The sequence below is a fragment of the Musa acuminata genome, chromosome BXJ1-11, assembly GCF_036884655.1.
Source record: "Musa acuminata AAA Group cultivar baxijiao chromosome BXJ1-11, Cavendish_Baxijiao_AAA, whole genome shotgun sequence".
NCBI classification, from domain to species: Eukaryota; Viridiplantae; Streptophyta; class Magnoliopsida; order Zingiberales; family Musaceae; genus Musa; species Musa acuminata.
In genome coordinates, this window is record NC_088337.1 from 6,161,955 (window position 1) to 6,188,597 (window position 26,643).

The 26,643-nt window shown below is 39.9% G+C and overlaps 2 protein-coding genes and 1 pseudogene across 10 annotated transcripts; all 3 read right to left on the reverse strand.

Moving 5' to 3' along the window:
* Positions 1-2,031: 2,031 nt before the first annotated feature.
* LOC135597060 (uncharacterized) lies at positions 2,032-5,242 on the reverse strand (annotated as a pseudogene).
* A 575-nt stretch (positions 5,243-5,817) lies between these two features.
* LOC135582272 (putative serine/threonine-protein kinase) lies at positions 5,818-18,142 on the reverse strand. Of its 9 annotated transcripts, XM_065089501.1 has the most exons (9): positions 17,628-18,142; positions 17,408-17,471; positions 16,376-16,525; positions 14,999-15,114; positions 8,833-9,043; positions 8,505-8,745; positions 7,474-7,624; positions 6,336-6,428; positions 5,818-6,260 (listed from the first exon to the last, which is right to left on the reverse strand). In XM_065089501.1, exons 3-9 carry the CDS (start codon positions 16,446-16,448, stop codon positions 6,078-6,080), a joined length of 1,068 nt encoding a protein of 355 aa, XP_064945573.1. In that variant the 5' UTR covers positions 16,449-16,525; positions 17,408-17,471; positions 17,628-18,142; the 3' UTR covers positions 5,818-6,077. The 9 variants fall into 9 exon arrangements, with proteins under 9 accessions (XP_064945573.1, XP_064945567.1, XP_064945568.1 ...); XM_065089495.1 differs by having other exon boundaries at positions 5,818-6,428; positions 16,376-16,504; positions 17,408-17,468; positions 17,628-18,138; XM_065089496.1 differs by having other exon boundaries at positions 5,818-6,428; positions 17,408-17,468; positions 17,628-18,138.
* Positions 18,143-18,987: 845 nt separating this feature from the next.
* On the reverse strand, positions 18,988-26,012 carry LOC103970637 (tetraspanin-19). Its single transcript, XM_009384496.3, has 6 exons — positions 25,532-26,012; positions 22,162-22,261; positions 20,784-20,864; positions 20,590-20,694; positions 19,339-19,512; positions 18,988-19,243 (listed from the first exon to the last, which is right to left on the reverse strand). Exons 1-5 carry the CDS (start codon positions 25,696-25,698, stop codon positions 19,342-19,344), a joined length of 624 nt encoding a protein of 207 aa, XP_009382771.1. The 5' UTR covers positions 25,699-26,012; the 3' UTR covers positions 18,988-19,243; positions 19,339-19,341.
* Positions 26,013-26,643: the final 631 nt, after the last annotated feature.

Genomic DNA, 26,643 nt, shown 5'->3' on the forward strand with positions numbered 1-26,643 from the left:
TTTAGAACGGGAGTGGGCATGTGATTAATAAGATAAATTAATATGATAAATGCACGAGACCAAAATTGAAGAGGTAAGAAAGTTTGAGGAAAAAGTGTGAGACTAGTTTGGATGATACGCTGATGATGACATTTCCTGATTTTAATATGTTCAGTATGTAGAGGGATGAGAAAATGAGAGATTCTATTAGTTTCAAAAAAGTTTTTAAATTCACTACCATTATTATAGTAAAAGAAAATAATAGATCATTAAAAGAACTTTTTAACAATAAACTTGAACTTTAGAAAAATGATGAATACTTCATATTTTTATTTTATGAGAAATAACCATATGTACTTTGTGAAAATGGTCAATAAAGATAAGTTGGTAGTTAAATCCGTCATGAGATTGGATCGGTGAAGAACCCCAAATATTAGAATACATAAGTTCAAGAGGTGAACTATTTGTGAGAGAGGATGTAAAAAATGAAAGCTTGTGCATTTTATTATATTTGTATGAGTTACACGAAAATGGATAGCAAGTGATGATAAAGGTAAATTACAAGAATGAATAATATGATTTAGTACCTTAAAAAAATAAATGGAGCCTTAATAGTCGTCAAAGCAAAGATGGATTTGGATGATGTAATAATTGACCCCTCATAAACTTCATTTCTATTCCGTCCCTCCATGAGATATGCCCTTATGTTGAGATATTTCACAATAAATGAAGAGGATAATAATTCAATAGAAATATTATTAGAAGAATATAATTTAGAAATAGATATTATGTTATTCTTTGTATTAGGAATATAAAGAACATCAGAAAGTAAAAAAAATTGAAGGAAGAAGAAAGGTTTGTAGAACCAATATGAGTTATTTTGAGACCTTTGCTATCGGATATCATATAAATCATCATAATCTAAATGAAAAGATAAGTTATTCAAGTCATAAATAACATGATGAGAAACCTTAGAATCAATAAGCCAGTTTGATGACGGTTGAAAAGATTGAGCAACAAAGTGAGCATGCGACGATGATAATGAAAATCTAGTGCAATAAGATATGTAGAATAAGGTAGGTACGAAGGTTGAGACATCTATGAAATAGTAGCTTGTAAGCGATGATATTTTTTAGCAACATGACCTTGCAAGTCATATATTTGATAAGTGACTTTTTTGTTGAATTGTTGATCAAATTTGTTGACACTTTTGTTATGATGTTAATGAATGTTGCATTCAGAATAATTGTTTGGATGGTTATCTTTAGATCTTGCCTTTATTACTATAATTAGTTTTGTTAGTAAAATTAACGATAGAAGGTGGTAGCTCTCGCTTAAGATAAAATTTATAGTTTAAAAACTTATCATGAAATTCTTCAAAAGATATAAGATTATTGCGAGTATAAATCGCAACTGAGATCTCCTTATAATCTGAACTAAGACTATTTAATATATGAAAAATGATTTCCTCATCATCAAGACGTGCATAAGCTATAGCAAGTGCATTGTTTTGAGTTTTGATAACCTATATTTAGTTAGAAATAGATTTTATGCCCTTAGAAAATTTGAATGGAGTTTTTGAAGTTACATGAGGTACTCAAATTACGTGCAGTGCATGCAAGAGAAGAGGAGGAGATCGGAGTACCGAGAATCGTAAGGTCTGAAAGCAATGAAGACTGCAGCCATTGCAGCAGCAGTCTCAGCTGCCACTTCCGAACCTGGATGGTCGCAGTTAACCTTGTATGCTGTCCTTGGGGTGGTCATGTCCTCTGCCCTCTTCCAACAAAGTATGATCGGTGTCTCCATCACCAACCTTTTCACACGATTGATTGTCGAGGAAAGAAACAGGGAAGAACACAAACAAGTAGAGAGAGAGAGAGAGAGAGAGAGAGAGATTGAGCACGGAGGTTTTTTGTTTAGATGGTTTCCAAATAAACTGGTTTTCTGGTTACAATAAATGGAAACCAAAAACAGAGAATCCGATCTCTGGATGCTGAAAGAAACTTCCATTCATATGCAAGAGAACACAAGCAAAAATGTGGCAACTTAACATAAAGCTTGACAAAAAATGAATCACTGGTAGAGATGAGTTTTATCAACAACAAATCCCAAGTTTTACATATGATGAATTCTCATTGGCATGAATAAGATCGTTCCTTTCTACTGCAAGCATTGACTTTGTAGGGGAAGTAGATTGCTCACATAGTGCTTGTTTTGAAACAGAATCAACTCAGAGTTGCATGTCACGTTCTAATACATTTTAGCTCTCAGTGAAAAACAAGAAGAGGCTCTGTGACCTCTCTTCATAGCTCCATAAACAAAGAATATTTTGCATCGAACCCCTCTGCAAACTGCATGCGTCATGCTATGCTCTAAAGGATTGCAACTAGGCATGCATTGTTGGCATCAATTGGATCAAGATTGTCCAGATAGCACCATTTCATCATTTCTTCACCAGAATGTATAGTGCCACTCGATTGCTATGATAATCAGGATGCCATTGACTCTGATCGACACGACCAACTACAAACTCTTTCATTGCACCTTCCAAGAAGTATTCAAGCACAGCATCTGCCAAACAGAGATTATAAGTGAGAAGTCTTGACAGGACATTTTTTATGATTACTGTCTCGGAGAAAAAGAAACTACCATTTCGGAGTTCCCCAGCCACAAAGACTGTTGTATGGCACCCACAAATTTGCTTTAATGTCGATAAAAGATCCTCAACTGCTGCTTCACTGTAGACTACATCTGATCCAAGAACTAAAATACGAAATGTTTGCAAAATATTACCAAAAATATTTAACCAAGATAAGTCTAATAATCTGCGGAAAAACTGCAGCTTAGAGGTCACCAATCAATGCTCTAAATGACAGGAGATCAAAGATGAACCCCAAAAATTTCTCATGCTGTATCTTGGTGTACGAAATGGCAGATTAGAGATTGAAACCTTGGCACAAGTCAAATATTAGCACGGCATCATAAAGCGCCAAATCATTGATTTTTTTGTTGAAGTCCAGTATATGCTTGCCTCATGTCTTACATCTGGTAACTACAAAGTTGCTCCAACTCTACCTACATTATGTTAATTTCCTTTCCCTTCTATTGGTTGAAAAGAAATGGCAGAGAAAGTCTTTGTACCAAATGATCTCTCCCTCGAAAACAGATAAGCAGCACATGCATTTAGGAAAGAAAAAGTAAAACAGTTCTCCTATTCCCTTTTGTATGCTAAGTGTGGCAAATGTGAGGATTTACTCTCCCTTTGAGATAGGTTGCAGGAAAAGTGATTTATAGGAAGATTTCGGAACTTCTCTTCTGGTACTGATAGATAAGACCGAAAAAAAAAAACCTAGTTTTTTCTACAGTCTGGAAAACAAATTAACCCTATTTCCTTTGAGGTATCAAAGATACTCTGAAAGAGATATTTTCAAGACTATACAAGAGATTGATTTTAAAGACTACTTTCATGGAACTTACATCCAATGAAATGCATCCTTATTGACTCAAATAAAATATAAAAAACCTATGCCCTTCCAGTATTATAGATTATAGTGATACCTCAAGTCTTGACATTGCTTTGCGGATTTTTATTTATGGCCTCAGTGTACGATTATGGCACCAAATTGATGGAAAAAATTGGATGATCATATATGTATTGCTAAAGGCAATACGGAAACAATATCTTTAAATATTTAAAGATAAGGCTGATCCTCCCCGATTCTGCATTGACAGGAGCCCCGTGCTCTGGTTACACCCTTTTAATACATGTATCGCTAGCCATTTATGATAAATAGGTTATAATCCACCTCTATGGCATGCAGCAGATCTTAAATTAAGTAGATGAGGAAATAACTATGAATCATACCAATGTCAGGCATGGGATCGAGGAGCTCGGTATCGATATCATCACCCCATGTAAGCTCGCTAACTCTCGCTGAGCCACGCTTATTCCATCCTTCCACATTCAGATCCACGTTCTTCTTCAGGAGTTTGAGTCAGTCAGGAAGATCGGTGAGCATGACATCTGCACCCAAGAGAGCTGCTATACAGCTGAAGACACCAACAAATAGCAATCAACTATGCTCTATCAATACATGAATTTCATTCAAATTCAGGTGCAAATTCGCCCAGCAATCCGCTTTACATGCCCTCGGAAGCAAGATAGAGAAATCGAAGTTACCCGACTAAGCCACAGCCGGCGCCGAGTTCGACGACCCTTTTTCCATGGAGACTCAGTGTTCGTGAGTCAACAGCATGCTCCAAGAACTTGCCGAGAACGATTCCGCTGTCCCACATCACCGCCCCGGTCACGCCGGGCGTGCTCTGAACACGCCCACGCACATGCGCAAATCTAGGTCGCTTGAGAAGAAGAAGGGAAGAGGATCGAACAAATGAGATGATTTACCATGGAGGAAGGGGACTGGAGGACGGTGAGGCGGTGGCCGCAAGCGTCGATAGCGAGGGTTTGGGAGGAGTGACGGACGAAGGCGTTCTGCCGCTGCGCCGCCGGCTGATGCAGAGCCCACAGCAGCAGTATCTCCCCCGCCGCCTCCTCGACCACCTCCGCGTCACGGCCATACGCTCCCAGTCGCATCGTGGCCACGGCCGCCGCCGACTCCGCGACCGAGGTTGCCTCCATACCTGGCTCGGTGGCGTCCGTCCCGACCGGGTTAAATCAATTAAGTCGATCCGAACTAGCAATTGGCTGAATCGGGGTTTTTTTTGTGCCTACCAACTCGTTTCGGCTCGCGTTAGGCCGACCGACCGTAACCTGAAAACAAGGTTAAGTCGTCTCATTTACCATATTTTCTACAGGTAATGCCATAAACGCACACAGTTTACGAGGCAAAGTCTCCAAGATGTTGTGTAGATTGAGTTGTTCCGTGACATATAGGCATGCAGCAGAGATGGCATTACGAGAGTAGGGTTCCGGTGGCCTCGACATCCAAGCAGGAATGAGGCAGACGAAAGTTATGGGCAGATGTGGAAATTCAACTATTTTTCTGCATTATCTTCTCTTTCGTTTCTTGGATTCTATGTTTTCTCATGATAAAGATGTACGGAGAGAGTCTGTGGCTTTAATAGTTCAAACACTTTTCATGCATTTGGTTGTCTTCTTCCGGTAGCTCACGCTCTCCTTGCAGAAAGGGCACGCCCTTTTTGTTTGCTGCAGTTTGTTGCGCGATGCGCTGCAAGCTAGCAGCTGTTTAAGTCTCGTGAAACCAAACCTGTATGCTATCAGTAAAGAAAGCAAGAAGCGAGCAAAAGCTAAGCCATGAAGATTTCCTGTTACATGGTTGCGATACTTGCTGCTGCCGGTACCTCTTTGTCGGCAATGGACGAGGTGCCTGAGTTGCTCGGCACGAGAGGAGGAGGCCCGTGGACTCCGGAGCACAGAAACATGGAGGGAGGTGAGAAGCTCGTGCAGGAGGGAGGACTGAGGAAGGATTGGAGATGGGCAGCAGCCAAGGATGCAAAAAGACGATGAAGAAGTGCACTGATTCCCTCGACAAAGACCAGGGCAGATGCATGCAAGCCTTTTATGTTTCTGCAACGGAATCAGGAGGTAGAATTAGTTCTCTTCTCCGGCATTCCTTGTCCTGTTCGTCTTTCCTGGTATGCCTTCTGCAATAATGTTAATGATATAAGTGCAGACATGTTGGCGTATAAGCTTACCAGGATTTGAGAATTCCATTAACGTAGGAACACGCTGAAGTTATCGACACGAACGCCAAACTATTGCAAAGATGAAACCTACTAGCAGAAGCATAATGATATGGCCAGTAAAGCTTGAGCCATCACAAACATACCGGACAATACCACAATTATTTGTGAAAATTAAAAAGATAAACCACACAATTTTATTCAAACGACAAATTAATACCGTTTGCACAATATAATACAGAACTAATGGTATGGTCAAACCAAATAATTATAGCATATAGCACGACTCACTACCTATTGTTTCTAGGTCTCAGTTTGTGAACAATCTTGATGTAATTAAAATTTCTTCCTAATTTTTAACCAAAAAAAGAAAGACTCACACCGATTTGCCGCTTGCGGTGTGGGAATGTGATCATCTTTGGGCAGGGCAAAGTTCACCTTGGAACCAATTGTGTAAAAGTAATAGGACTCAATGTGAATTGAGCAGCAGAGTCGATGGTGGTCGATCCCTTAAACTGGGTGCTGCTGGAGATTGATCCTTCAGAAGCTTTTCTCGTGCTGGAAGAGCCTTCCACATAGCCTGGGGGTGTCAATTCCTTCTCATTGAGTCTGATGGGCTGGGACAGCATATGTACAACCTGTGTCATGGAAGGTCGCCGTACAGCTACTGCTTGGGTGCAGAAGAGGGCTACCTTAATAAACTTCATAACTTGTTCTTCTGGATATTCTTGCAGCACCGGATCTATCAGTTCTTTAAGCCTTCCCTCCTGAAAAAGCTGCCATGTCTGTACGTCCGCAAAACATAAATTGTGGTAAGAACAAAATCTGGGATTGGCATTCAATTTATCAAGGGGAAGATATCACAAATGTCCTGTGAGAAAAACAAAAATAAAGGCGGCCACCTCTTTTTTGTTTTAGATTCTGTATATATTTTGAATCTTAGTTTTTGTGGAGAGTAGATTATTAGTAGTGGTGATCATAGTTCATCTTATCGATTCATCCTGATATACCAATTAGCCATCGGTACGATATGTTTCAATATATCAACTCATGGTACGGTGAGGCATACCGACAAACTAATATATACCGCTCATATTAGTCTCCTATTGGACTATACATATCGCCCATACTGGGTGATACATCGTGGTACGATGAACTTTAGGAGTGACAATATTTAGATTGAAACAACTAATTTTGCTAAGATCATTGAAAGAATTAATTTGACAATATTTCAGTTTGAATATTAATTGAAAAATGAGAAAGCTATAAGCTATCTTGAGAAGCTTTTCACCAAGTTAAATATTCACAGCATCATGACACTATAAAATCTACTGAAATAAACTTGGACTTCAGCTCCATGTGCTGCAAACATTGTATGTCGTTCACATAAATTAATTCAGAGTGCCTTAGTAAGCAAATGTTTTAGTATATTTGAGGTTGCTACTTTGCAACCAGGATGACCATGACGTAAGTCATAGGAACAATATCTTTATTTGCAGGGTAAAGCTTTCTGCATTGACCCTCACCATGCACTGGTAGGATCCTTGTACATTTGGGTTAGCTTTTTAATGTAGCACATGCATCTATGCAGGTTTGTGATAGATGGATTGAGCACATGGTTATCAACTAGACTTCTATTGCCATGGTTAATTTATCTTTAACCAATAAAATCCAAAAGTGCAACATATAGAGTGTAAGAAACATCCACTATTAATGCCAAGCAAGACAATTTCAGGGAAATCAATAAATATAAACTATAAAGGCAAGAAATGGCATCTAAGCAAATCAGTAAAAACTAAAAAGTATGTATAATGTTGAGTGATGGCTTACCCGCTCTAAGAGAAACTGATTCATGCCTGACAAGTATGACTTTGAAATACTTCTGCCACTAATTATTTCAATAACAAGGACCCCAAAGCTATACACATCAGCCTTCTTAGTTAACTGGCCCTGCAAGGCATACTCAGGTGCCAAATAACCACTGCATTGAATATCGCACATGTAAGTAACACAAGGGAAAAATATGTTGGGCATATGACAATTCTCAGTTTGTTGCATCACTTTATTTTTATTTTTTGTTACACTCCTATAATCTCAGGGTAGCAGCAGCAGGAAGAACTATATTGCAACAATGTGCCAAGTTTAACAAAATTTTTGGGTATCAACAACACTTTTGGCTGACCATTTTGTCCATAGTCATCTAGCCAAGAAGAAAACCAACAGCCTTATTTAGCTAAATCCTCTCAAGAAGGCAGAATACAGCACACTAAATACCATTCTGCTCTGTTTGACAAATTCCAATTTTGAAAGAACATGTTGACATATGTCTATTTGTAGTTTACTGTGTTAAGGCAATAATTCTTAATTTAAAAATCAAATTCTTCATCAATGTGGAAGTTGGTGAAATCCATGACATGAAGGGCCTCCTGAATAAAATCTTAGGTCTAAGATTGGACCAGTTATCCCTTCTGCTAGTTTCAAGGAAAATACTTTCTTCACGCAACATTCAATGGTTAAAATGGTTAAGCCATACATGTACTTAAAATACAATCGTGTTCATAATTCCAAATGATTCAATATTAAAATTACAAATATTTCACATTTAATCAACTGACACATTTTGAGTTGTGGGGCAACAGTGTCCTTTCATTATCTAATAGCCAAAATTATTAAAAGATCAATAATTTTTTTATGATGGCTCTACATGTGAGTTTCATGATGAAAGCACTAAAAAACCAAACTAGTTCTGCTAGTTAAATTATTAATTTATGACACACTCCAAATTTTTATGTTCATGGACTACAAGTTATTCAACCTAATAATCAAGGTAAAACTTACACAAGTAGTTATGGATGGCTTACGTTGTTCCAGCTACACGTGTGCTGATATGAGTAACATTATCAGGAAAAAGCTTTGCCAAACCAAAATCACCAATTTTTGGGTCAAAATTACTGTCAAGAAGAATATTGCTAGCTTTGATGTCTCTGTGCACGATAGGAGGTTCAAGATCTTCGTGAAGATAAGCAAGACCTCTAGCAGTGCCTATACAAATTGCAGATCTGATATTCCAACTCAGCTTGGTAGGCTTGCCAATATTCATACCTAGAAAGTAAAAGAATTTTTAAAAGAAGACAAAGCAAAACTTATTGTTTTTAACTCATCATACTTGTTTAACTTTGTCAAGGTTACCTAGCAAAGTGCGATCAAGACTACCATTCTCCATATGCTCATACACTAAAATGCGGCTGCTATCTTGGACACAGCAACCTATAAGCTCAACAAGGTTTGGGTGCCTAACATTTGCAATTGTATCAATCTCAGTCAAGAATTCCTTCACTCCTTGCTTGGATTCTGCAGATAGCACCTTTATTGCAACTGTTACTCCATTCCTTAGAGTGCCCTGTCATATAATAATATGAAAAAGAAACAGATGAGCTTGTAGTTCTACGAAGATTGCTGTTACTTTTCATGTAGAAATACATAAGTTGAATGATCAAGTTGCAGTTCAAAGTAAAACAATTATAACTTATGTATGAAATAATAGTAAAATTAACATCATTTTGACCAGAGAGTAAGAGAGAGATTTTTAGTAATTGATTAATTGTTTTAATGTAAGCCAGTGTCAAAGTTCCCTGGTGATCAAGTTTAATCAATCTTTTCATATAAGCAGTACCTGCTGTACATTTTAACTTTGTTTTTGGTTTTTTTTTTCCTTTCTCTTCTTCCACCAGAGGCTCTTCTCCTTCCACACCACCATCTCCTTCTCATCACTGCCATTGCTCTTCTATTGCTCATCTGCATTGCCACATCCCCATCTCTCCTTCGCTGCACAGTACTGTATCACTCCCCCATCACATCCCTCTCTCTCTGCCCCTCCCTCCTTATTGTCACGGACAAACTTCTAAACAAGGTGTTTGATGTAATGCTTATGTATGTCCGTGTCGTTTGGCATGTTCATGCCTTGTACAGAATGTAAAGGGGCGGCCGAAGGCTTAATAGTCCCATTTTAGTTGGGTTGGTGGCCTCTTTAGGCTTGTAAATAAAGGTTGTGTCATGTAGACACGTGCGAGAGCTTTTCGGTCTGTAATGGACCGTTTTACCCTTTGTTGTGCCACTGTTCAGAGCTTGTAAAGTCTGTTTGTAATTTGCATTGTCTATGAAGTGTTTTTCGGACATGTTTGCTTGTGGATCCCGATTGAGGCGTTCTCTTTAACCCGTTCTCTCTTTTGTTGGTCCTAAGGGACAATGGGAGGCTTCGGGGAGGCTGACCTTTGCAGACGGACGCGCAAGGGTGCCGCACGACTTAGGCAAAACTAGCTAAGTCCGTGTCATATGGTATCAGAGCGGGACAAGCACTCATAGAAACACTTGACATGCAAACGTGGGGGACCTAGCGGGGCTGCGTCGAGGGCAGTCAGCAACGCGCGACCGTTTGGGGGAAAACGGGCATGGAGATGTAGGGAAAATGAGTCGCTCAGAGGAGCGGGCATCTGAGTTTGGCATTCAGAGGAATGGCCAACCCTTCGCGAAAGAGGCACCACGAGAACAGGCAAGCTTGGAAGAATGTGGAGCGCACAAAGGTTGGGATGGCTGAGTTTGAGCTACGGCTCAACGTTGACAACTTTACTTGATGGTGCTCAAGGCAAGCGAGGCGCTTGGCAAAGGATGAGACCATACAAAGTGGAATGAGTTGCTCAGCGACCGAAAGAGTTGTGCAAAGCTCACAGAGGTGAGGGGAATTGCTAACTCGAAGAATTCGGTACTCATGCATGGGCTTGTATGCGGACGATGGATTGTTCGTGGCCATCCCAAGGCGGTCGAGACTCGGCGCCATGGAGCATTGAAACTTTCTCTTCGGCATGCGAAGGATATGTCCGGAGGAGGCTGAAGTGTGCAACGAGTTCAGCATGTTGCTAGGCCTTGAGGGGTGCAGCGGTGGCTGTATTGACGTGGAGGCGCAATCTAGCAAGTGCATTTGCAAGAGGCAGAACAATGCACAGTTTGTTCAGCAGATCGGAGTAGTCCAAGGGGATGGTGGTCTCCGAAACGAAGAGAGATGTTGCTCCAATGGGACAGTTATCCAGGAGGGATAAGTCTCGGCTCTCCAGAGGGAGAATCATGTGAGACGGACCTCACATGTTGAGGAGGAGTACCTCAACAAACAACAACTACACGAAGCTCGATGGACTGAGCAAGCGGCGAGGAGTCGTCGCATGATCTCGCTTGAGAGAATGCATTGGTGGATGCATTGCGAGATCAAGTGGGGGAGCGACCTGAAGCAACTTAAATGAAGGCACACTTAGAGTTGATATGGAGATCGGACTCAAGGGAGGGCTGACCCGTGGAATGGTGGGCGCGAGGGCCACCATCGACTCAATGCAAAAACGAGGAGCGGAGTAACTTGGGTGTAACTTGGCGAAGTACCCAAGCCGCATGAAGGGAGCCAGCAGAGAAGTTGGAACATGGAGCAGAGGCACAGTGCTTTCCTTAGACAGAGGTCAAGGACATGAACTCTTGTAGAGGCAAGAGCAGGATCATGTTGTGCCATGGCTCCTTCATTCTGACGGAGTGGACTCATCTTGCATGGTGCCAAAGACGAAGGGAGCTTCTGGGCACATGCACCTTATCTCGGAGGAGCATTTGATGGAGGAACTAAGGCGACTCAATTTGCGGAGGCGAAGTTGGGTTCAGAAGGCCTTAGCACGGGGCAAGAGGACGCAGAGGCGGGTACTCTTGAAGAATATACCACAATGTTGCCATTCAAGTTGCCATGAAGGAAGCAGTGCGCAACGGAGATTGTGCTGGTAGGGGCAGAGGCCCAGGATCCAGACAATGGTGCACAAATTACAGTGAAGTCGGTGGACTTCGGGAGCTACTAGGCGACGGACTGTCCTAGAGCGGTGCTTCATCTAGGTGTGACCCAAGAGTGGGTGGATGAAGGTCGATTGTCAAAGGAGCGAACAAAATCGAAGGTGGAGGAGACCCTGCGATGTATTGGCAGAGGCCACACATGGAGGGTTCACAATTCGAGTTTATTCCACAAGGATCAGAATGCAATGGAGATGTCACCAGGAGGCGACATGGTGCAGCGGATCGTGGTGGAACAGTTCGTGGCAATGCGACACACACGACATAGTCCCGGGAGGGACTAGATCATATGGAGGTATGATCGGGAGCTACTGGGAGCTCCACTTCGGTGAACAACACAACGGCAAGAAGGGCTAGGATTCAAGGAGTGAAGGCCATGGTACCGCAGAGGCGGGTCTTCCGTGCGTGCATCGAATTTTGCTTCGGATGAAAGCCTTGGTCATCAGCATATGGGGGCTGGGTTCCACCAAGGGAAAAGTTCGAATGCAAGTACCAGTGAGTCCCATGGGAGGGACTTGATCATGCAGAGGTATGATCGAAGCAGCTGGAGAGTTGGACTGCTCCAGAGCTCATATTCGCTTAAGGGAGCCCGGCAAGTCAGAGGACAAGGCCGAGTAAGCGAACGTTGCTACCAAGGAAGCTAAGGAGAACAGAATCGGTGCAAACCCTACAATGTGATGGCAGAGGCCATGCATGGGAGTTGCGGTCTGTCTTTCCATCGACCAAACAGACTGCTTGGAGAACACAGAGGTGTTGAAGCAGGGGGTCGAAAGGGGCGAGGAAGCGACGACGAGTCCAGAGGGACTTAGCTACCCAAAATCAAGCAATTAGTTAGAATGGAGGTGGACTCAGAGGAGTGCCACGGAGACATCTCTACTGATTGTGAAGAAAAGGGATGGAGATGCGAGGCGACGGATAGTAGTGCCATGGGCATGGCAGCGCCATGGTACCGCAGAGGCGGGACTTCCGTGAAGGTCATTGATCCCTTACTCTCATGGAGGGAGAGTGTTTGGTCGTGAAAGGGGCCGAGGAGGTGGAGCATGCAGAGGCAATCTCCAAGTACCGAGACAAGGCTGAAGGGCAGAGGCCGAGGAACTTCGTAAGACCGGTGTCAACAAGTTTCTCATCAAGATAGCCGTAAGTGAAGGACTTCGGGTCATGCAAGAGTGCACGACCAAGGAACGAAGCAAGCAGTACGCGGTGCTGTACCTTTGCTACTCAGTGGAGTAGGCGGCAGGGTTGATGGAGAAGACGGTACAATCCCAGAGGCGACCTCATCTATCAGAGAATTACTCCAAGTTGGGGTGAAAACTTCCTGCATTCCAGAAGTTCAATGGCATTGAGAAGGTGAATCACAGTAACTAACTCAACGCAAGGAGTGCAAACACTTCAAGTGCTTCAGAAGTGTGAGCAAAGAGCAGGCGAAGGCCAGTAACCAGCTCGATGCATGAAGTACAACCTCGAGGAGGCGAGCGAAGTCAAGTAACCTTTGCCTTCTCAACTCTTAAGAGAATGGGCGAAACCGAGTACCCCAATTCTCTTATCTATCCAGCAGAGGAGCTCTGCACAAGTTCAAAGACCCTTCGAAGAGAATGGAAGACAACAGTTGTCAAATCCTCACCAACGGTGATCAGTGCTACTGAGAGTAGATTGTCCGCTTCATTTCCCAACGAAATGCCAATCGAAAGCGGAAGTGATGCGAACCTACTTGGATGTGACAAATAACTGAAAGAAGAGTCAATGAGCAGATGTTGTGGAGGAAGGACCCAAAACTTCAGAAGTTTGCGAGGCGATGCTCGTTAAAGCTCCAACAAGCATCCACCCAGTTCAAGCAGCATGTGGAATTTTTGAGAGACTGGCGCAGTAAGGATGGTCTTTTCCTTCATTTTGGGGGATCCGCAGGAATCAACAAGGATCAACACAACTCAGCCAACCCCACACCAGAGTCAGAGTCATTGGTGAGTTGAAGCAGCATGGCGGATCAAAGGTTCGACTACTCAAAAACAGCAGCGGAGAGCGGCTGGGAGCCAGGAGGCGCATTGCAGCTGGAGCAGAAGATTGAAGACTCAGCAAAGGCGAAGAGTTGCAGTGTTCACAAAGGCTTCGACGAGGACGTCGAAGGGATAAGTGGGGGAGAATGTCACGGACAAACTTTTAAATAAGGTGTTTGATGTAATGCTTATGTATGTCCGTGTCGTTTGGCATGTTCATGCCTTGTACAGAATGTAAAGGGGCGGCCGAAGGCTTAATAGTCCCATTTTAGTTGGGTTGGTGGCCTCTTTAGGCTTGTAAATAAAGGTTGTGTCATGTAGACACGTGCGAGAGCTTTTCGGTCTGTAATGGACCATTTTACCCTTTGTTGTGCCACTGTTCAGAGCTTGTAAAGTCTGTTTGTAATTTGCATTGTCTATGAAGTGTTTTTCGGACATGTTTGCTTGTGGATCCCGATTAAGGCGTTCTCTTTAACCCGTTCTCTCTTTTGTTGGTCCTAAGGGACAATGGGAGGCTTCGGGGAGGCTGACCTTTGCGGACGGACGCGCAAGGGTGCCGCACGACTTAGGCAAAACCAGCTAAGTCCGTGTCATTATGGTGATCTGGCTAGTACCAACCACTAATGCATACCGACACTAAATATCAGTATCCTACCAATCCGACCACCAGCTGGTACCAATACTGTACCAAGATTTACTCTTGATCTAGATCATTTAGCATCTTCTTAATTAGTTAAGTCTATTCCAGTAAGTTCATCATTATTGACCGACATTCCAATTTCACATATTCAATATACTTCTTGAAAATAGATGCACAAAAGTTGCAATCATCATGTCAACAAAACATGGTTAACTAAGACAATAACATTACCAAAGATCATGATATATCTTCAGATCCATTAACTATTAGTACCATCCATGAAAAAATAGGGAGAAAAACAAATCCCCCTTAGTGATCATAAACTGATCCAAATGGAGGAATCACATCAAGAAGGGTGTAGAAGTCAATATGTGCAATTCAAAAAACGATGTTATTAGTAAATGTGTGCAATTCTAGAAAGGTTATGATTTATCAGTCTAAAAATTTTATCCAGTAAAACTAGAAATAATACATCAAAACACATATTAGCAACTTCTCCATTGGATCAATATTAAGTTACAAAAGACCAGAAGTCATCTTACATTCCTACATGTGATAATTGTTTATTGCATAAAGTTGCAGCATGTTTATGAGGACACTAAATATTTCTCAAGGTTTTCATTTTTTAATGAAACATTAGATATTAATCCACTGTAAAGAATTTTTTTATGTAGAAGCAGTTTAGAGCTAGAGCTCTATGTTTCGTCATATGCCCAGCATAAATAAACTGAAAACCAATTTGTCACATGGGAATAAAATCCATCAGCAACAATAAATTTATTAAGCATATAAATTCAAGTTGACTTCAGTGGTCCACATCAGACAAAAAGAAAACAGAAAGTGCTGATTCTCTTACCTTGTATACTGTTCCAAAACCACCCCGACCTATCCTTTTGTCCGGACAAAAATTATCTGTTGCTGAACTCAGATCACTGTAGGAGAAAATCTTTATTTTTTTGTCAGATGAAAACCCTGGATTAGAGGAAGAAGTCAATGTTAGTATAGATACCCTATATCACATAATACAAACTTACAATCTATTTTTCGTTGCAATAAAATGCACAAATAATTGCAATTCCTGACAGGCATTTATGGTTGCCTAGAATTATATTTGTAGGTATGTATAGTTTTGAGAAATTGACCCTTTAAGTTGCACTTCACTTTATGTCTGTTCAGAAAGAAAATTATTATATTGACATGGAGTTATCAGCAACCTTTCACCTGATAATCCCATTTTACTACAATAAGAACCAGTGATTCCGAACAAAGACTTGGCCTTACTAGTGAAAAGGAAGAATGTTACCATTCAATTAATAGTCAATCAAATACAAAAACGTGCAGAAAAGATCTACATTATGTAGAAAATAGGCTGCAATAGGATTATGATACCAAGGAATCTTCCACCAACATTCTTTAGGGAAAAAATTAGTGGCCAAATCACCAAATACAAATGAATCTTGTAAACATTGACCCAAACTAAAGTACAAGAGTAAAGAAAATGAAATACTTAACCCCATATTTACATTTTACATCTTACACATGCAAATCAAATGGTCATGGCACACTAACCAAACAATCGGAAATAAGCTACTTCGCATGTTACATGTGCTCAACTGATTCCGAGGAAATCATAGTAGTTATCACAGTAATAAAAAGTTTTCTCCTATATCACAGTAATAAACATTGACCCAAACAAAAGTACAAGAGCAAAGAAAATGAAATACTTAACCCCAAATTTACATTTTACATCTTACACATGCAAATCAAATGGTCATGGCACACCAACCAAACAATCAGAAATAAGCTCCTGTGCATGTTACATGTGCTCAACTGATTCCAAGTAAATCATAGTAGTTATCACAGTAATAAAAAGTTTTCTCCTATATCACAGTAATAAACATTGACTCAAACAAAAGTACAAGAGTAAGAAAAATGAAATACTTAACCCCAAATTTACATTTTACATCTTACACATGCAAATCAAATGGTCATGGAACACCAACCAAACAATCAGAAATAAGCTACTTTGCATGTTACATGTGCCCAACTGATTCTGAGGAAATCATAGTAGTTCTCACAGTAATAAAAAGTTTTCTCCTATATCACCGGTGTGCCTCCCAATTTCCCACATTCCACATTCTTTTCCATAATTAACATCCCTGAAACTTGGAAACCTCTAGCATATCACGGATAAGAAAATGTGAAAGCATAAATGCTTTCAAGAAGTTCTTACCGACTAGTTCTTGCTCAGAATGTTGACGAAGTTTTTTCCTGGACAGTAAAGCATCAAAACAGGAACAGTTCATATCAACTTGTTGCACGTGTCACAGCTGTCAGATATATCACATATGCTGCCTGCAGTCTGACAGTAATGAAATGTCATCTGTGAAAAAGAATATGTTTTATATTTTAATTGCCATCAAACTCTTACTAAAAACATGTTATGCTGATACAAGGCTTAGCAGTGCCTGACATAAAAATTAATGCATATCATATCGATTAGTGCACTGAACTCCTGCCACTAGAAGGTCTAAGGAGTAATTATTCTTCCTCATTTCATTATATATCAAATACACATAATTATTCACGAATGAATTCCACACATCCACCTCAATATTCTAATCTCAGTGACACAAACTTTTTGTATATATTATTTTTAAACTAATTACCCAACACTCAAATCCGTTGGTCTAACAATTGTTTTACGAAATTTTCCTTCGATCTAAAAGGTATAATTGATCAGATAAAACTCTTGACACCCATCTTCACCTTTAACTCTCAATTTATACTCTATAAATAATATCTTAATCAATCTCTCCATCTTGTCAACTAATTAGTCCAAGATGCCTAAATCTTTTAACACCCCTCTCCACTAAGTTTCAAAAGATATTCCAACCCATGCACTCAAATTTTATGTTCTAAAGTTAATATACAAATTTGTTTCTTCGTATGATCAAACATGCTCAATATGATATCACAGCCAACAGGCTACTCTCTACTTTTATTAGCAAAGTTCTGGTACATAACTGACACAACAACTATGATAATTCAACTATCAGATCACTTAAAACAGAAGTAGAACTAAAAAACCTGGGTAAAATACAAAAAAAGTCTACACCCAGGAATCCGGACTGACACCTTCTTCAAACAGGACAGCGATCACTACACCACTGAACTAAATATCGAACCAGCAACACAAAGCAAGCAGGGTGAGCTAAAAGCGAAAAAAGAAGCCACGCAAGAAGAGAGAAGAAATTAGACCTACCAGAACCCAGATCTGCTTTAAACTACGTCTCCATGAATGCGTGGAGATTCCAAGACAGCGACTGCTGCAACGCAAATTAAATGGTGAACGAGCAATCCCTATCGAGCAAGAATGTATAACCCTATCAAACAACAATTAGGGCAAAATAGACAATAGAGAGGGGGGGAGGTGGGGTGGGGGGGAATAAAGAAGCCGCGAAAGAAGAGAGAAGAGATCAAACCTGTCGGAAGCCAGATCTTCAGCTTCGAACTACAGCTCCTTGAACTCCCTTCGAAGCCCTAGAACTCCGAAGCCGAAGAGGAGGGAGGGGCTACTAAAAGTAGACAGCGAGGAGTTCGCTCACGACAAAAACGAGGGATGACTCCGCACCTCCGCTTCCTCCCAAACTCTACGTCTCCCCGGGAAAGGCAAATGGGAACTCGTTGTCCCGAAGGTAGTCGCAACTGTCTTCTTTCTACGTCTTCGACGATGGCCGCGCGGTCCGCGGTCGAGGATGATCGGTAAAATGCACCAGGAAACAACAAAGAACAAGATCACGTAGCCAGGCCAAAACACCAAAGCCGGGAAACACGCCGTGGATATGCCTGTAAAATCGTGCGGACCCTAGCGATGGATCCAATAGAACGGCGCGCTCCAATCTTCGATGGCTCGACCGGAACAGCTGGTCGGATGGACGATCGTCCGCCGACGCGTGGTGGACATTGGTTTCCTGTTTCTCTGAGATTGACGTGAGCCGAGATGCGTTCGCATTAATGGCTAAAGGATGGTAGGAGTTTTCCCCTTAGCAGCCATCAAACGTCGTTGAATTTTGTTTTCCTTGATGCAATGGGATGTGGGGTTGGTGATCGACATCCGACATTTTACCGGAAACATCTCTATTATTGATTTTTATTTTATTATTTTTTTTATGGCATGACGTTCCTATTTATTTTAATCTGAGATTTTTTTTTTAATAATAAAAAGACTCATAAATCAATTGAAATTAATTTTTTTGAATAAATATTATGATCAAATATAATAAAAGGTCAACTAAACAAACAAAAAAAAAGTATGACATAATTTTTTGTTTTTTTAATTTATGATAATTAATTATAAAAAATTATAATTTTAGAAAAGGAACTGTGATCGAGTGTTTTAACTTGATCGGCATGCACGCAACCAAAACCCAAATTCCATAGAACCACATCATGTCTAACGTAAGACTGGAGGGAGACTTTTACCAGTACATGATGGGTGACCATTAGGTTTGGGGGAAGCCTTTTGAGTTTTAGAATGGGTTGAAATTAGAGTTTGGGGTTCTCACTAGATAGGATTGTTTAATCTTGATTAATCCTTGAATTAGAGTTAAAAATGTTCCTCAGAAGATAAATTTAGAGGGGATGAAACTAACCTATATCAGATTTGGAAGATGATGAAGTAGATGATCAATAGCCATAAAATAAATCTTAAGGTCCTCCAGAGAAAACTGCAATCCAAGCTTTGACCATCTCATGAAAGCATACCATCGCCACACTTGCAACTCCAGAAAACATTTGCGTGACCACAGCAAACTGCAACAAAGTCAAAGACACTACGGCGGCTACTGTGTCAGGAACAAAGCTAAAAATAGGCAGTCATACATGCTTTGTCAATTTGAACAACATTTATACATTAGTTTACTTCCACATGAATGGTACATGCATTGTATTAGCATTGAAACAAACCCCCATATCCAAAGTATAATATTCGTCTGGAGAGAAGGAACGCCGTAATTAACTAAGCGCGGTTTCACCGGAGAAAATTTTGTTAGATAGTTGTAAGGTCTTGGGATCAAAAACCAGTCTTCATCACTTACGCCTGCGAAAATTTAAAAAAGAAGTTAGAAGACTATTATATCAAGAATGCTCAGATGCAAGCAGCAAAGCATGTCATCTTCTCATGGGTTTGCTTACAATTCAAGAATCAATCTTCAAAGACAAGCTGGGGGCAGCGGTCTGATAAGTTTGCTGAACCTCATTTCTCAGAAGAGGCAGCCTAGCTGGGACAAAGTCATCATCGCTGTCATAATCAATTGAACTGTCTGGTCCGAGAGCCCTAAGCACCATAGCCGTGAAGATAGAAAATGCCTGGAAATCAAAGTCTGACTTTACCAAACATCCCCCAAGTGAAGAACTTTCATTTTGAAATATATGTTGAAAAAGCTTGCACGAACAAGAATTACACCAAGTAGACAAAATAGATTTTCAAGTAGTGTACTTGTGACATCTGACACAAGACATTTTACTTTAGTGCACTATGGTAATGTATAAACCTGTACATACACTTAGACGACGGACCCATGTCGTGGTAAGATCAAGAAGCTGAAACTGGTAATACATGTTGAGCCAAAACAGTCTTTGATAGAGACACTAAATCAAGATCGCAAAACTCACAACCCAACAAAGAAATGGTCATGAAACATTATCCAGGAATGCACAACATGAAGAGCTAACCTCAAAAGGAATACTAACGCCCTAATATCCATGAGAAGTTCAAGTGGGATGGAAAAAGTATCAAGATCCAGCAAAAGATGTATCTCTAGCCAGAAAACGAAAATCTAAGATGATGTTGAAAGAATCAGCAAAAATCATGTCACATCAATGAAAGAGCAACTCTCCTTAACCTATGGATAACCAGATAGGTCTGAGTAACCCTGAAGCCCAACCACAATGTGAACCTAGTATTAAGTTATAGATACCTAAATCGGATTCATTAAACTACCAATATGTAGGATTTGTATGTATTCGGCACAAATTTGATCATGTCCGCTCATACGTGAAAAAAAATGTCCTTGGCATAATTTATACAAAGAATTATAAGAGAGCATAAATTTTAAGAAAGTAACACCGAAAGAACTTGAAGAAAACAGACCCTAAGTCTGCATTGTAGAAGATATATATGGGCACTGTACCAATCACATGTGCATGATCGAGAGACTTGTTTCACTTTGTGAAAGAATGTCCTCACACTGTTTTCCAAATGCAGATTAATAGTAGCAAAATAATATAACACTACCTAAATAGACTAACTAACTAACTAGCAGCCACTGAACCTTCACTTCTCAATGTTTAGAGTTTGGGTTTATAATTCAATAATCCTGACAGGTAACAGAATGAAAGTAAAGTTGCCACAAGCAAATGCATAAATGAGAACAGATTACTCACTTGTGCAGCCACAACCAACAAACCTATCCATTTACACATTTCAAAATTTGATCTCACAAAATTCTTTAGCTCATCAAATTTTCCCGTCGGATCCTCTGGGAAATCCTGATGCATAGGGAGTATAGGATATGAAAATGTATGTAAAACATACCTAGAGTAAATTTTCTAAATAAGAAATTCAGGGCGATTCTTACCTCTTCCCATTCTCTGTTCAGAAATATATCTGCAATTAATGCAGCCTCCATCATGACAAGCAGAAACACAAATGCCATGTACTGCACTGCTGGTTAAGGTTAACAAGAAAGAGCTAACAAGAAACTCTGAAATCAAATTTGGTTATTAACATTCTTCATACAAATTTGACTTATTGCCAGACCAAGAAACACTCATCTCAATTTGGCTTCAAAGCTCACTCATTTAAAATATGCAATGCATTATTCTCATATAAGCATCATCACATCTTATTATAATAAACCTGCAATGTGCTTGTCAGGTTTTAAAAAGCCGTAAAATTCTAACAGATCCTGTAGATAATACACCAAAAGGGTAAATGAGGATATCAAAGGAATAATATCCACATCTACCTGAAATTTAGGAACTCATATTCTCTGATTTTTCATATTGTAGAATCCATTCCATCAATATACCTAAGTTCTACAAGGCAAGCAGCAAGGGGGAGATTTCTCTAGATAAGCATGCTATGAAACTCTATAAATAGGTAAATGAACAGAGAAGAAACACAAGATGGTTGCCTTGAAAGATACCAACGTAAGTACAGACAAAAAGAACATTGACACTCCATTTCACTACTAGAAGAAACGAAAATCCATCTCACTTGTGAAATGGGTTCACCATCACTATGGGATGTAGAGCAGACAGATGTAAAGTTCTGAGAGAAAAGAAATGCAACCCATTCTAGTGTAAGAGAAACATCTCGAATTTGGATTTAGAATGAGAGCAGAAGTGTGAAGAACGTAAGATGCTAAAGACATCCAATATGCTTATAAATATTAGTTTCTTGTAGCCCTTGGGTGTAATCTTGCAATATATACTTTATTTTCTGTGATAATAAATTGTCCCTTTCTCATCTCTCTTTCTTCTCCTCTCCCTATTATCTCACTTAAAGTACTACTTCCTCTTTGTTCACCTCACCTTATTTTTCTCTAGAAGGAAGAGAAGTAACTCCTAAATAGGAGCAAACCCATCCTCTCAGAATTGGCAGTGTACTGTAGCATAACTATTATTATAGGAAAGTAAGCCTGTTGTAATTCACCATCCTCTCAGATAGGAAATTATGCAATAAGTTTAGACGAACTCCATTAGAACAATAAACGACTCAAGCAATCCATATTAATTATTTTAATTTAGTCAAAGATAATTAATGAATTAATGCATATAGTAGACCTTGATTCTTGGAGAAGTACAATAAAATCACAAAAGAACTTCTCTTTTCAATCTAATGACACTTAAGAACATGATAGTTGAGATGGAAAATATTTCATCAATATATATAAAACAAATCAAGATCATCTCAATAGAGAAAAGCCTGATTTACATTTTGGAAAAGGATACACAAGAAAGACATTGGCCGTTAGCTGTTTCAGCAGCGATGTGACCAGAGCATGTAATCAAACAAAGGTAAATGCCTAGTCCAAGAAAAGCGTAAATGAACCTGTATGTCAAAGGACATCTAAATCAGTGGTGTTTGCTATTTATTGGATATACAATCATGGATTGGATAATTTACATTTAACTAAAACAGAAGAAGATAATGTCAAAATAATATACAATCATGATTGCTTATAGAAAATGATGTCAAAATAATCTAGAACAAGAGTTCTACAAGAACATATTTTATAGCATAAAGAAAAGAAAATTTCCACGTTTGAAGCATATAATTTGATGGATCAATAAGCATGAAACTATCTTTTATGAGAAATATTGTTGGAAATTTTAATTCGATGTTATATCACCTGGACATAACATGCATGAAAATAAGATGCACCATGATGGAAAACAAATATGAAAAATACATTTAAAAAAACCATTTGTTCAGTGAGCAGAAGAAAACTTTTTGAGCATTAAAAAGTTATACTGCATATATAAGGCAACAACTCATACCTCATCAAAGAAGATAGTGAGAAGAGAAAGGGTTAATCACTTCAGTCACACAATGCCAGAAAAGATGACAGAAATTGAAAACAAAAATAGTAATTAATATCAAATTAATCTATAATCAAAATAGCACCATGCCATAAAGAAATTTGACACTGAAAAAACATAACAACTGATAAAACCATAAAGGATAACCTGCTACTTGTGAATCCCCAAAAAACAAGTGGTAAACTTCATATGTAAATTGACAATGAAAATATTATCTTTGGCCGAAAGAAAAGAGAAAGGAATATATGAAGTGTAACATCTCGATTAGTCTCACATCGAAAGTGGGCAAGACCAAGATTTGATGAGTGCATTGCTATCAACTTCAATTAAAGTATTTTAACCAGTGGTTTAGATCAAACAAAGTTGATGAGCCAATTAGCTTATTAGGCTCGGGTCGTGACTATTTGGTATCAAAGTCGACCTTGTATTTGGGTATAGTGAGAGGTTTGAGTAAGAAATGACTACTTGTGGATGGAATTAGAGGACTCGTCATGGCGTGGAGCCCAAGGTATGCAATTTCGAATAATACCGCCTGGTACGAGCGGTACGTAACGGTCCGTCAGCGGACGGAACGATATATATATATATATATATATAACGTCGAGGCGATGCAACGTCACCTTTTATAAAATATATATATATATATATATATATATATATATATATATATATATATATATATATATATATATATATATATATATACCGAGCGGTATACCGCTCAGTATACAATATCGTACTGTACCGAGCGAACATCAAAACTACGGTACGGTACGATATTGCATACCTTGGTGGAGCCACCACTGAGCTACGCCTCACATGCACTATGTTAAGGTTTAATCTGAGCTATATTAGGCCTTGACGAAGATGTCAAGCTCTTGAGTGAGAGAAATTATAACATCCCGATTAGTCCTACATCAGAAGTGAGGAAGATTAATATTGACTTATAAGGGTTTGATAAGTGTACTACTATCAACTTCAGTTTGAGCATTTTGGTCAATAATTTAGGTCAAACGAAGTTGATGGGCTAGTTAGCTTATCAGGCCCAGGTCGTGGCATTTTGGTATCAAAGCCGACCTGCACCTTGACAAGGGTGTCAAGCTCTTGAGTGGAAGAAATTATAACACATCGATTAGTCACACATCGAAAGTGGACAAGACTAAAATTAACTTATAAGAGTCTGATAAATGTATTGCAATCAACTTCTTTTTAAGCATTTTGACCAGTGATTTAGGTCAAACGAAGTTGATAGGCCAGTTAGCTTATCAAGCTGAGGTCGTGACTTGAAGCCTCAATAATAAGCATTAACTCGAAGCCATGTGAGAAAATTTATTCTTCTTGATTGCAATGATTAAAATTTCATACTGTACTGGAGTTTCGAGATTTGCTCGGTACGGTACGGTATTGTATACCGAGCAGTATATTTCGATATACCGCTCGGTGTATATATATATATATATATATATATATATATATATATATATATATATATATATATATATATATATATATATATATATATATCTTTTTCTGCGACGTCACCTCTCTTCTCCCCACGCGGGGCCACGTCGTCGAGGTGATGTCACAGAAAAAATGAGGCGACATCGCCTTCACATATATATATATATATATATATATATATATATATATATAACCGTTTTCGCCGAGGCGACGTCGCCTCTCTTCTCCTCATGATGTCGAGGACGCGAATAAGAAGTCACCGACAGACGAGGAGGGAGAGTGACATAGGTTCTCCTCTTCTCTTTTCTTTCTTCCCCTTCTCCCCCTTCTTTCTTCTCCCTCGGTCACTGACGATAATGAGGCAAAAACAACCCCAATCAACGGTACCACCCGGTAGCGGATGGTCTATGTACCGATCTGCTGGCGGACCGATACGTACCACCCGGTACATGCAGTATTATTCGAAATTAAAAACCTTGCTTGATGGTTTCAAATAACATGTTTCATCCTACAAAAACCTACTAATATACCCCATGGTTCTTGATAGCAACCAATGAAAAGCTTACTCATTCTTTTCAAATAGCAGCATAAAAGAAGGAATATTTCTATACAAATCAAGATCTAATATAAATCAATCCAAATTCCTCACCCTTTGAAGCACATGAGGGAACAGTCTGATGTAATTAAAATAATCAACGGTACGCTAGTCAAAACAGATAAATCAGGAGGATCCATCAAAAAGACAATATGAGCAGAAAGAAGCACATTTATTTCATTCAAATTCCAGAATCGGCTTAACTCAGTGGCAACACCAGAATCCAAACTAGCTAAACAAAAAAATGAGAGCCAAACATCTGGACCTACAACTACTTAAAGCAAAATTGAGAGCCTAAAAGTCATGTTCTCCAAAGAAGAAACTGAATGGCCGGAAAAAGGTGAAGAAGAAAATCCATTTTTTGAAATAAAAGCAAATTAAACAATTCTTTGTTCCCTGGTCAACACCATCTTGAAGCACCATTATTCATCTTCTAGATTTCTTTCCATATAATCCTTTCCTCTTTTAAGGTCCCCGCTAACCAGCAATTACAACCGCATTTAATGGAACACAAACATATATTAACGAACGAACTTGATTCAAAGGAGAAGAAATCATAATGCCTAATAAGGTTATAAGGTTGACCTTTACAATCAAGCATCACTCGCCAAGTCAACATGCATCCAAACGGGAATCTGGAATTCATCTTGCCGAAACATTCGAGACGATTAAGATAAGACAAGAAGGAAAGAACCGTAGAAAACCAGGATAAGCGAGACAAACCATGGAGGAGAGGAAACGGCGCCTGCAAAGGATGAGCCGTCGAAGTGCTTATACCACGACCTAAGCATCCAGAGCGAGTAGAGGATCACCCCCATCCCCGCCAACCCCATCACCGAATTCACCAGCTTCAGCACCGACTGCAGGCAACTCCTCAGCCACCAACCCATCCTCCCTCGCTCCCTCCCTCCCTCCTCTTCCCCAACGATAGCAAGAACCAAAAGACGGAACCCTAGCGCCCAAAATCCAACTTTTAAGCGAGACACGAGTGGTAACCCACCGGAAGAACAGATCAAAACTAGAAAAGGATGAGATTTCTCGGTGACACAGAGGAGAAGGGGATGCCTTATCGCGGCCTTCTCGATTTCAACCAAGCTTGTCTTCGTCTGCGAAGAGGCGGAGAGGCTTCTCGCTTCATTCCCTATTCTGACGCCGTTCTTTTGGTCCAGAAATATTCAACTACCCGTTTCGACGTCACTCTCGACGGCACCGCCTTCTGATTCGAGATGCACCATGGGCCCCACGGATACCAAAGGAAGGTTGAGATAGAGGGTATCGAAAGCCTGGTAGGGAAAAGACTTCTCACTTTCAAAGGTTGGGGATGTGGACGGCACATATTTCGTCGACGTCCGTCGCGGCGTGGAACACAATGGAGAAGCGGGTTAGCACTGTAGTCGAATATCCTGTGAGATCTTAACCGTCCGTTACAGATCTGATTTCGATTCAAAGTCAGCATGGGGTCAAGATCTCTTCTGAGACGACTGGAGATGTCCAGTACTGCGGAGGATTTCGGAGTCAATTAATTATCCAGTTATAAGGGCCCGTCCGAGTCGGTCAGGAGCACGAAGACAGGCGCGTAATTAGGTCGGGACCGGATATGTGCACCTCAAAAAAGAAATCTTTTAGATTCGTGCAGATCAAGTGGATGGCCACAAACCAATTTTATAAATATTCCTATTATTTGTAGTGGGAATTATGATTTCTTTTTTATGATTGAGTTCCCAATGTTATAGCAATATTAAAAACTAAAATCATAATGCAAGCTTCTCTAAAGAAAAAAAAAACCCATAAAATTAGAGGATCAAAAGATGCATCAGAAATTCTAGCCCACAAAA